The sequence below is a fragment of the Camelina sativa genome, chromosome 18 (assembly GCF_000633955.1).
Source record: "Camelina sativa cultivar DH55 chromosome 18, Cs, whole genome shotgun sequence".
NCBI lineage: Eukaryota > Viridiplantae > Streptophyta > Magnoliopsida > Brassicales > Brassicaceae > Camelina > Camelina sativa.
Window position 1 is genome coordinate 4,740,452 of NC_025702.1, and position 12,504 is coordinate 4,752,955.

Consider the following 12,504-nt stretch of genomic DNA (forward strand, 5'->3'; position numbering starts at 1 on the left):
TATTATGTAAAAAGAAAATAATCATTTCCCATATAAATCATCCTAAAAAAGGAAGATATTTATTGCCACATATATATATTTATTTCCCACATATTGCATCATCTCTGTTTTGCTAAAGAAAAGATGGTTTGTTTTAGATAACCAGAAAACATTAAATCCGCCATGACTTAAAGACATTGTAATTGGTTATATAGATTAGATAGATGATGATTGTATCATCTCTTTAGGCGGAATTGATGAGATTCTTGTGGGAAAAGGAAAAAAATTAGTAACCTGAGACATTTTTGAACTTTCTTCTCATCAAGTTGTAGAAGTTATTGAACATCCTCGTCAGCTTCCCCTATTTTTTCAATTGAAGCTGAGTACCGTAGATTCCCCCGACAATTTTAATAAATAGAAAAATAATGCACACTGAAACACTGCAATGGGAAGATCTCTAGATGAAACGTCTTCTTGGTTACAAGATAAGATCTTGTTAGAAACAAGAATTTGATTACTCATGATTAGGGAAGGTTATCGAGTCGTCGTTGGTTTTAGGACTTTAATGGTTATAAGCTTCTCTGTTTATATATTCCTATTGTGCATCTACTGGTGTTTTCTTGTTTTGCTTCCTTCATGTATTCATTACAAATTCAATTAAATTTTCTTCTAATTTATAAATTTCAAATACTACAATTATGAAGTAAAAATAATATTGTGCATAGACATATATATGTATGTATATTATATACCCAGCCTGCTGTACTTAGAACCCTCTATCCCAACCAATATGGGCCACAATGTTACATATTTGAAATTTGCAGCTGGCTATGCTATAAACGAAAATTTTCAAAAATTACAGATTGAACAAAAATTAAATATAAGAATTTAAAGAACTCACCAAACCTTGAGGAAATGTACTTGGTCGTCAAACATAAATCAGCAACAACCAAAAAAAAAAAAAAACAGAGTATATTTTAACAAAACGTTCAATTAATATGAAAAGCTTGAGTTAGAAAAATCAGTGAAAAACGAATGAAGTAAGTGTTTTTTTTTTTTCGTACAACAATTGAAGTTGAAGAGTCGTTATTAAAACTTTGTTGACCTATAAATCAAAGAAATGGTCAAATGGATAAACAAAATATTAGACCTGACTGGTTTGATGATTGCAGTTAACTTCAATGCCGTGAATTACATACGATGGACACCACAACGATCGAACAGAACCAAACTCATCGCTGAGGTTAATACCAAAAAAACACGAAACGTATTACGTATATAAAATTTCATGTTCTTGATTTTACCCAACCAGTATTCAAGTATTGGCCTTTCAACATCATCATCCTCACCCACCCTGATGCGAGCTTATTGAGATTTGAAGCATCACACACAAATTAACCATTTACTAAAAATGGAAAAAAAAAACAATTAGCAAAAGCAAATGACATTATTACATAAACCACATCTAAAATGTTCATTCTCTTAAATGAAACAGACACAAAAAAAAAAAGGTCTCAAAATTTTCCTAATTCCTGTTTAAGATTTCTCATGAAAAGTCTCAAGTCTTTAACCAAATTAGCAAAGCAGAGATTAACACAGTAATCAAAAACTTTACAAACTCAAAACAGAGATTGCTTTTTTAATCAGTTCATGCAAGAAGAATCAAACTGTGCCAGATATATTACCAAAGGGACTGATGAGAATCTCAACTTCATCTCCTTCTCATTGTCCAAACGAATCGGATCTAAAGATTTTATCATTGATCATGTTTGTTCATCATAATAAAGATCAGTTATAACATCAAAACAAATAAACGAAAATTTCAGAAAAAGAGGTTAAATCTGGATTCAGATTTTCATATTTTAAAGCATAGATTTGGCTAATCAAAACCATAACCAGATTTTACAAAATTCCAATTAAAAACCCTAAACATATTTCTGAGTCAATTTCTTTACATTGAAAAAGAAAAAAAAAAGAAAAAAGAGTGAGAGAGAAGGGGGAACGTTTCTGTGTTAGCCCGTCATGTTATTTAAAAGACAGACCAATCACATAGCTCCACATGGATTTACGGCATCACGATTTAAGGAAACGGGCAAGCTGTGAAGGGTTGACGATACCGGGCAAGTGTGCGCCATCTACCCGGAGTATGTTAGCAACCTCCACATATCTCCTCCGTTTATGATGATGATCACTCGGCTCTACTACATCATCATGGCTCGGCTTAGTTTTTCTCGTCTCAGTTAATTGGGCCGTAAATGAGCCGGCTTGGGCTCGAGCCGGATTCCAGACTTCTCCGAAGAGTGTGCCTTTGTTGAGAAACTCGTGAGCCAAGTATCCGGCTAAAAGCTGGTTCGTACAACCCGGCTCGGCTATGGTTTCGGCTACGGCGGTGGTTGTTGGAAGAGGGCTGACCGGAGTTTTCTTGAGGATAGATTTAATCGGCGGCGGTGGTGGATTTTTCACGGCGGTTACCGTTTGTTGCCCGGCTACGGCGCCGGAGATAGCTCGGCGTGGGGGAAGACGCATCGTTTTTGTATTCATGGCTGTTTCCTATTGGGTGCATGCCACGTCAGCAATGAATTTTAAAAATATACTTTTACTGCGGTGAAACAGTAATTTATTCTTAAATAACAACGACAACCCGAGATAGCTTTTTTATATATTTATCTCTTTTTGTAATTTAAGAAATAAATAAAATTAGAGAAAGAGAGAGAGAGAGAGATTAGACGATTTGAGGGAGAGAAGAAGAAATGAAAGGACAAGGGGATTTGAAGTAGGGTTCGGACAATATATAGAAGCCTGACATTTAAAGTACCCTTTAGAATCTCATAAATTACAGCTAAATACCATCTATATGGAAATGACTTCTTTGTCCTTCCTTCTTTACCATATCTTCTAATTTAGGTTACCAATGGAACAAGTAAGGGAAAAACAAAAAATTAAAGAGCTTTTTGGGGTAGGGAAAAAAAAAAGAATCTCCTTTTTTGAATTTTTTTTCTTTTAATTCTCATAAATATGAGTAGATTAGATTCTGATTTTATAGGTTTTCAATTTCATTACCAAATAGTTAAAGTATATAATTATTACACAAGACCTAATATAAGTCATTTTCCCTGTTTTCAACTGAATATATTATATTGAATTATATTAGAAAAATGTATGAAATTTTAAATAGTATTCCAAATATTAATTTAATATTTTATTGGATTAAAAAAATGAAAGACTGGATTTAGAGTGCATGCACTCCATCTTGCAATACAATTTAATTGTATATTACATCATTAATAAAAATAAAATTTAATCATATACACTTAATACCAATGGGTAAGACTTAATAATTTTCATATCAAAATAATCTATGCATTATATCAATATTATATTACTTAATAGTTAAAAATAACTGAAAAAAAAATAAAATGTAATTCTCAAAGAAAAAATGAAAACTAATATTATCTCATATTTGAAAAACTAAGACAACCTCATAAGAAATTATTTTCTTAAAAAAAAAAGCTTTAACCATAGAACAAAGTTTAATTAATGGTGGTGTAAATGAAGAAACAATTTTGTTAGGAGACAACTCATTCATTTATATAGAGGTAAGTATTTACAATCATTTTTATTTCAGGGTTAATAAATTTATACATATTAGAATCATCTTTATATATTTTACAATCATTTAAAATTCTTTATAGTTATCTTTATAATTTTTAAACTTGTGAATATAAAACTTGTGTATTACACATGACAAAATCTCTAATCTATAAAATTTGACACGTGTCAGGATCACGTGACTTACTAACTTTGAAAATCAAGCTTTATGTAATAAGATAGTTATAGATTTATAGTATGTTAATTGATTTATGTTTAATATATACTATAACAATAAAAAATGAGGATTTAAAATCATCTAGTTGTACTATATGATAGAATATTGACAAAAATTGAAAATATACTAACATTGAAAATATTGACAAACCCATTTCATCTCTCATCGATCAAACATTATAACATTTTAGGAGATAAACATGAATCTTCCTTACCCAATTCTCAAATATACCCACTAGAAGCATCTGCATATACCCAATGTCCCACACAATTTTTGTTTCAAAGAGAATTACCCTTTAAAATACACCTTTTATATGCATTCATGTTTTTAAAAAAAAAAATTTGACATCTTCTCTAACTTGTGCGATAAAAAAAATTATTGTAAAACCACCACTTTAATATTTCGTGATTAGACGACAAAAAAAAAAAAAAAAAAAAAAACACAANCGTGATCATAACGGTTTTCATTGATCGATCGACATGTCAGACATACATGATGCATCCTCAAAAATCAAAATAGCAAAACATCGAACACTTTGACATGCGTAGGATTTGTTGTGCCAGTGAAAATATTGTCAATGATACATTTGAGCGAATGGAACCCCTTATATTTACCATTGTGCCAAGATATGTGGCAAGAGAGTTATGGCTGCACAAAAATATGCAACAAGTCATTATCCACAATAAACCTAGTCGGTTCGCAAAAGCCAAAAGCAATTAAACCTTAACCAAAAAGTGTCATGCGACAAGGTTCGAAAGCATTACACCATTAATCATCAACAAACATCCCTCGAGAATGTTTGAGATGCATAAGGTGTAAACCTAATTAAGCAAAATAACCCGCAATGGCTTTCCATCATATAGTCGACAGAGATATGATTAGATATTGTAAAACCACCACTTTAAAATAATAGTTTTTTCTTTCTTTTCTTTTCTTAATTAACCTCAAAAGAAAAGAAAGAAAAAACTAAACATGACAAAATTTAAAATTTAATATAAGTGTTTTTCAATCAAAAATATAATAATTTTCCCGATAATATATGTCCCTTAAGTAAGTTCTTATATTCACATGACAGTGACACTCAACTGAGAGTTGAGACAATTGAAGATGGAATTAATCAATTCACATATTACTTATTAATATTGGGGCCTGTGGATACACTGATGGACAGTATTTATATGGATTACTTTAATAATATAGAGTATATAGCAAACAAATGTATTGCAAAACTATGATAGCAAATCAAAGGATAGTTTTTAGATTTATACAAGAAATCATTAATCTCGGGTAGTTAGGCGTCAGTTTGCCAACTCAATTAGTTTTAATTTCATCCAATTGATTGATATAATAATAATGTCAATAGTTTTTTTTTTTCCTTTTTCTTTGTGACAGCAAAATAATAATGTCAATAGTTAAATAACAATAAACACGAAAAATGCATGCCTTTAATTTACTTCTAAGTATAGCAACGGACCTACTTTAAGGGACCATAACAATTGGTTTCGCGAATCCCTCATATCAAACACATGTTCAACCAAACCATGAAACACTCAACACTTGGGCTATTACACCAACTGAGATGTTGTGTTCTCGTGTAAAAGTTATTACATGTTAATTAACAATCGGTGTTTATAAAACTTATATCTTGTTCAATGTTTATGAAATGTTTTGTCAAACAAAAGAATAATAAATCAATTTTAAATTAAACAACTAAGAAATTTTTGAGTCTAAGAATATTCTTGAACCGGAAATTCGAACATGTAAAGTAGTCTATATATGTTTCTTGTCAACCACAGATCCACGCGTTGGTGGGTGTGGCTGCACTAAGTAATATACAGTTTCTTTTACACTAGTTAATATAACTAAAATGGTACAATGGTATGAAATGCACCTACTTAGATCATTTCTCGACGATCGTCATTTTCAACATTTTTGCAATATTATACATCAGGTCAAAAAAAAACTTTCGGATCATTAGAGTCTGTCTGTAATCATTCGTTTCTAACTTCTGTAACTACAGTTATAGTATTATTCCATTCGTAATTAATACATTAATTTATATTCATCATATTCAATAGAATTTTTAATATGATTTCTAGTAATACCGTACGTACGTGTGTTTATTTTAAAATATGATTAAAGTGAGCCTCTTCTAAATTTCTAGTTTTGTTATACATATATATATATAGCCGTAGAAAACTTCGATTCATCTATTAAAATCTCAGGAAACTTCCAGTCTATACACATTTTTTTTTCTAAATATGAAATATTGTTTAGCTAAAAGAAGAAGCATATAGTGTTTGTCTTTATTATCTTTTTCGTTATCTATGTAAATGGACTAAGCCAAACTATTATGCGCGTCGAATCTCCATTGGTAGTATTTAGTTAGTTTCTTAGAGTTGCTTAATAATAAATCTGATTAATTTTAATGAAAACAGCAAAAAAATGTTTAACGATCGATGCAAAATATAAGATGTTTTAGAATCGATGGTAACCAGATGTGTGTCAATAGCTGATTGGCTCCGGAATAAAGAAGAAAAAAAAAAGCTTTTTTTTTTTTAGTTCTTCCCTATTCTTCATCGTCTCTCTCTGTTTCGCGATTGTTTTAACGGCGAAGGCTTCGGAGATGTTCCATCGAATCGAGAGGTGAAATCGGATAGTGAATTTGCATGGACGGAATTGACCGATTCAGCGGTTGCATGTGACAGGCGGCGGGTTTGATCACCAACGCTGACTCGATTGTGGTAGGGCGGATTATCGGTGAATTTTTCCGGCGATGAGAGTCACAAGAACAAGTGTTAAAATCTCCCGACAAAAATTTCCCGGTGGTTTTTTTAAGAGAAAGGTTAAGTTTGTCTGTCTCCACTCTTTATCAGCTTCAGAGCTTTCAACTTTGGCTCTATCCATGATCAAACTCATTTTGATATTGGTATCCTTCGCTTTGTGCAGGTTCCATTTGTCATTGTTGAAAAGGATCAACAATCGCAATAACTTTGATTTTCATACATGAATCTACACCTAATTCTGAGCTCGTTAAGCATCACAAGAGTATTATCATGGTAACTTTGAATTTCATACATATTGATTTACATTGTAGTAAAACTTGTTCCAAGAATCTTAAGTTTTATGAATTTGGCTATGTATCATCGTTTCAAGGTGGTCCAATCTCAGTAGCAGAGTACATGGAGGAAGTTTTGACTAATCCTAAAGCAGGATTCTACATGAATCGTGATGTATCTAGAGCTTAAGGTGATTTCATTACTTCTCCAGAAGTTAGTCAAATGTCTGTTCATGTAATTACTTAGCATTTATTGATTATTGATGATAAGTCTAGAACATGTGTTGCTAATGTTTAACTTTCAAGTGGTTAATTTGTTACTTGTTATGCGTAATCTTGTTTATTTGCCACTCATTTAAGATGACACTCATAATGAGTTGACAGTGAATGAGTTTAGTCAAGATGAAGTTATCAGAAACATGATTGTCCCTATGAATAAGTCTTCCTTGCAGGTTGGTTTTAAAAACTGCAGGTTCTGTTTTGAAAACTTTAAGGTTTTGGTTTTTAAAACTGCATGATTTGTGTTTTAAGTTCTATGTATCTATAAGATGTGAAATTGCAGGTTTGGTTTTGAAGTTTCAGATTCTGTTTTAAGATCTAAAGGTTTTGGTTTTGAAACTGCATGATTTGATTTTTAAAATTACAGGTTCTGTTTTTGCTCATGTAGGTTTTGGTTTTAAAAACTGCAGTTAATACTTTCAGATTTTGTTTAGGATCTACCATTGGACTATGAAATTTAGCAGTTTCTTAATAAAATTCTTAACTTCAGTTTTTTCTAAAGTTATAATAAAAAAAAGACTTATTAAGCAACTTTGTTAACCATCTACCAATGGAGATGCTCTTAGGGGCGTTATATGAATAATGCCATCAGAAAAACGCGTCACACTATATAGCTATTTATTTTATAGTATTCTCTCTCTCATATTCTTTGAATTTGTCTGCTTTTTTAAAAAAACTAAAACTGTTTGTTTGTTCTCCACGTATTCAATTCTTTCTTCTTCTGTTAACGTACGTCGAAGTGATTAGTGTGTGGTATTTGAATTTGTCTCATGGGACATGCAAAGTTCTTTCTATTGTTTTCTTTACAAATTCTTTACTATTCTCTTTTGTTATATATTTCTTCCTGACACGTCAATGTCGGAGAAATCACAACACGTTTAGATGTTTAATGAATGGTTCGATGATTTTGGTTTGGTCAAATAAGATACATCTTCAGTTGGTTCTTTTTAGGTTTCCGCAGTTAATCAATTCATATATACATCATAAGTTGGTTATTATTTTTTTTTTCCGGCGAATGATCTTATTTGTTTATAAATTAGTTGGCGGACATAGGATACGAAGAAGTGTACGCGTAATTGATAATTCTTTAATTAACTAGGTTTTGAAATCATGCGCGGTTTATTTGTTATATTTCAGTGAAAATTTTATATGATTGATGAAGTTATGAACTATTTTTTTATAAAAAACTTAAATTACTAATTTACTATTAAGACAATACTTTTACTTCAGATAGTTGTGTTAAAAAAATCAAATCTAGGTTTTGGTCTCTCCTTATTCTCTCATTCTCTCATATTCACCTTCTTTTACTATCTCATTTTCACATTTTCTCATTTTCTTCTACAATACTTCAAATCATTTTTTGTTTATTTATTTATTTTGATTTCTTATTTTTGTTGTATGGGTTGTAAAAAACAAATGAATATCATTGTAAATTTTTAATGCTAAATATTAATTTTAGAGACTACATGATATATATTTTACATTGTTCTTATTTTAAAAGATTCATCTCCATTATCTAATTTGGATTATTATCTTATAAGTAATCATTATCTCCTCCTCTCCCACCAATATCAAATGTTGTTATATCTCATATGTGTTGTAAGAGTTTGATTCTATATTTTAATTTAGAAAGTATTATATATATATATATATATATATTTTACATTGTTCTATTTTTTAAAGATTCATCTCCATTATCTAATTTCGATTATCATCTTATAGTAATCATTATCTCCTCCTCTCCCACCAATATCAAATGTTGTTATATCTCATATGTGTTGTAAGAGTTTGTTTCTATATTTTAATTTATAAAGTATTATATATATTTAACATTGTTTTCAATTTTTATTTTATTTATATAAAAATAAAATATTTCTTTTATATTTCTTGCCTTTCTAATCTATTCATATTTATTTTTTAAATTTGCATAGTTAAATTTAAATTCACATATGTTGGTTTTAACAAAAAAAATAAACTTTATTTGAGAATTAGATGTTCATATTCATTTTTAAACGATCAATGTGTAACATAATATATATAAGCATTTTGTCTTGCTTATATATAATTCAATCATTGTGAGTGTAATTATTACTTTGAAAAACCTTTACATTGAAGTTCATAAAATCATATAAGAAAACTAAAATACTATTTCACTTCAAATTTGGAAGGAAACACTTGGTATTCATTTTAAAAAAAGTCAAGACACATATAAAAATTAATTAATATTTAACTCACTTTAAAGGCATAAAAGATCATTTAACTCAAAAATAACTTCTATGCAATAATTCCATAAAATATATATATATATATATATATATATATATACAAGATATATGTTCAAGATTATATATAAATATTACAGAATTTTTTAGTTAGGTAAACTTATTGTCACATATATACAATATATATATATATATATATATATATAATAATTTATATTACTTATTAACACCATAATTCGATCCATTATTTGCTTAACTCAAAATTGCTCTCAAAGCCAACTAAAGAAAAACAGAAACGATCTTATTGATATTAGACCAAAACATGGGCACACAAACATAGTCACTTACATGGATGATAATTTAAAAATAATTTATTATTGCAACATCAACGTATGAAGGGTTTACAAGAAGTTAATTAGAAAATCTAAAATACCATAAATATTTTGGGAACAATATCAGTCAATGATAAGATTGGATCCTCAAAAGCATACAACAACATCCTCATAATTAAAAAAAAAAATAAACGCCATAATTGTACACATCTAAACGAAATGGTATAAAGATATAGAGTATAAATACAAGTGACTGCGAAGCCCATATATGCCTAATTAAAACGAAATAATATAAAAGAGAAAACGAAAAAAACCAAAAAAATAAAATAAGAAAGTGCCAACTACACCACAACCCACGCGTTGCGTGGGGAAGCACCTAGTACAATCAAAAGAATCATGAATTTTGTAACATCCACGAATCGGAATCCCGGTTTGGGATGTGCATTGATTGATGCAGGTGTTGCATTGGTCGATGAATGGTCGGTTCTCGCATAAGTTAAACGCGTGTTTTGGTTGCGTTTTGGGTTAGGAAACCCTTGAGTTGTGTCTAAAAGGAGGTTTTGTCGTCTTGTGGCCGAGTTTAGCCGTTTTTGAAAGAAAGAAAAGAGAGGAAGCTGTTCTTGAGGATTTTTGGGAGTTTTGTGGCTGTTCTTGGGAGATCTGTAGCTGGGATCATTGTAGGAGCTTGCTAGGAGTGTAGATCTGTCGGTATTGAGTCAGATTTTTATTTGGCAAAGGTGAGTGCAGGACCATGACTTATCTAAGCTTGAGATTTCTCTGATTTTCTTGTTTATGTGTTGTCTGGTTGATTCTTTGACTTGTTAGAACGTTTTGAGTCTCAAGCGGCTTTGAGAGGCTTCTTTGTGGCATTGGATTGTGTTTTGGTGGTTTAGGAACAGAGATCTGGCGAGAGCCTTCGGAGAAGAACAATTCTCGGCATGTGCGTTGATCGATGCACTTTGTGCGTCAATCGATGCAGTGCGAGGATGACGTGTTTTGACCTAGGAGCATCGGTCGATGCCATGTGAAGGTGTCGATCGATGCAATTAGGGATTTCGTGTAATGTCGAACATGCATCTGTCGATGCACTGTTGGTGTCGGTCGATGCAGTTGTCCTGGTTTGTTTGTTGATTGTTGTATGTTGGTTAGAGTTATCTCAATTGCTTGTGTGTATAGCCTAGTAGATGAGAGGATTGCCTCACTGAGTGTTTATAAAGTACTCACGCATCTCATATGTATTGTGGTGCAGGTAAAGACAAAGTGTGATCATGGAATCAATGCGATGAAGAGGAAGATGTTCTAGTGGCTTGTTGTTGTGGTCTGACTTCTGTTAGGTTGCTAGGGTTGAGTCATTAGAATGTTGCTAGGTTGCTGGTTTGATGTTTTTGACTCTGTTGGCTTGAATTATTGGTTTATTGTTTATTGATTATTGGTTACCGGTTAATGTATCTTTTGGTTATTTTCACTGTTTAGTTGATTGTGGTTAGGAGGCTAGTGAGTATGAGACCACTAGTTAATTATTTTATTTAAAGAAATGGCTCGATAGATTCAAATTTAACTGGATTTAACTGGCCATTCAGGCGAGGAGGATCGAACATTCAAACTGGTTACCTTGCATATACTAAACATTTTCTTTGACCACCAGACAAACTAAACATTTTTAGAATCATGAATTATACTCGTTTTCTGTTTGTCAAAAAAAAAAGAATTATACTCGTTTTCTCATATTTAATTGACCACCACTATATATGTTTTCATGTTTTTTTTCCACTGTTTTCTTATCCTTCATATTCTTTCTCGTAATTTTTATTGTCAAATTTTCATGATAATTGCCATCATTACTTTTACCATCCCGTTCTTCGTTATACTCTTATTCTTCCTCTTCTTCGTCAGTTTCTTCACATTCTTTCCACTGAATAATTATTTAAAACTTTTTTTTAGACTATCACATAGCTTGTTAACCCATCAAACTCTAAGACCAAAATCATTGCCTCTTTTCTCGTAAAATTTCATGGATCATAGTCACCACATGCACTCAATTATTGATACTTTCACTCGTATACTTACTCAGTTTAAGATCCACATGTATTGAAACTTCTCGAACCAAAATCTTTACTACTACAAAATTGCAAATTATTTGTAGAGAAGGTAATATGAACACATGTATAGCTAACAAAAAATGTGTTTGTCGTCGATCATTTTTCTTTAAACCTCAAAAATTAATTCAAACGACGTAAAATCAAGGTCTTACGACGTCAATCTTTCTTCCTTAAACCCCAAAATAATTTTTTTTACTGAAAAAAAAATTATAGGTGGACAGCATGCTTATAGCTTCTACTTTATTTTGTATAAATATTTTAATATAGAAATTTTACATAATTTCAAAAAATGATAAATAGTGAGGGTTTTGATTTCAATTGGTTGTTTTAAAAATTTTAATATAGAAAATTCTGAAAATTTTAAAAATGTTAGTCAATGACATGTCAAATCCTGATAGGTTGTTTAAAATCTTATGTAGACGCCTTAAGGAGCTTATAGCTTTAACTTTCTATGAGAGTATTTATAATATTTTTAAACATTCTATAAAGTTTAAATATTTATAATATTTTTGAACCTTTTAAAAGTGTCATTAATTGTAATATTTTAAGCTTTTTAAATTTTTAAATTTTTAAATTTGGACGCCGGATAAATCAAGCTTCCTGGTCATTCGTAGTTGGAATCATATTCGTCTTATTTATAATGGTTTCTAGCCATCGTCTAAAAAATTTCTAACCGATGTGGGACGTTGTGAATACATTTATTTATATG

At 30.6% G+C, this 12,504-nt stretch overlaps 1 protein-coding gene and 1 long non-coding RNA gene across 2 annotated transcripts; one reads left to right on the plus strand and one right to left on the minus strand.

The window, feature by feature from the left end:
• Positions 1,810 to 2,717, minus strand: LOC104760542. Its single transcript, XM_010483481.1, has one exon. The coding sequence runs from the start codon at positions 2,518 to 2,520 to the stop codon at positions 2,053 to 2,055; it is 468 nt and encodes a 155-aa protein (XP_010481783.1). The 5' UTR covers positions 2,521 to 2,717; the 3' UTR covers positions 1,810 to 2,052.
• Positions 6,337 to 7,213, plus strand: LOC104760543. The gene is made up of 3 exons (XR_762963.1): positions 6,337 to 6,650; positions 6,755 to 6,864; positions 6,962 to 7,213. It is a non-coding gene; the product is annotated as an uncharacterized LOC104760543 (long non-coding RNA).

Excerpts from the sequence above, each read along its gene's own strand:
- LOC104760542 (XM_010483481.1), bottom strand. The coding sequence starts at position 2,520 with ATGAATACAAAAACGATGCGTCTTCCCCCACGCCGAGCTATCTCCGGC.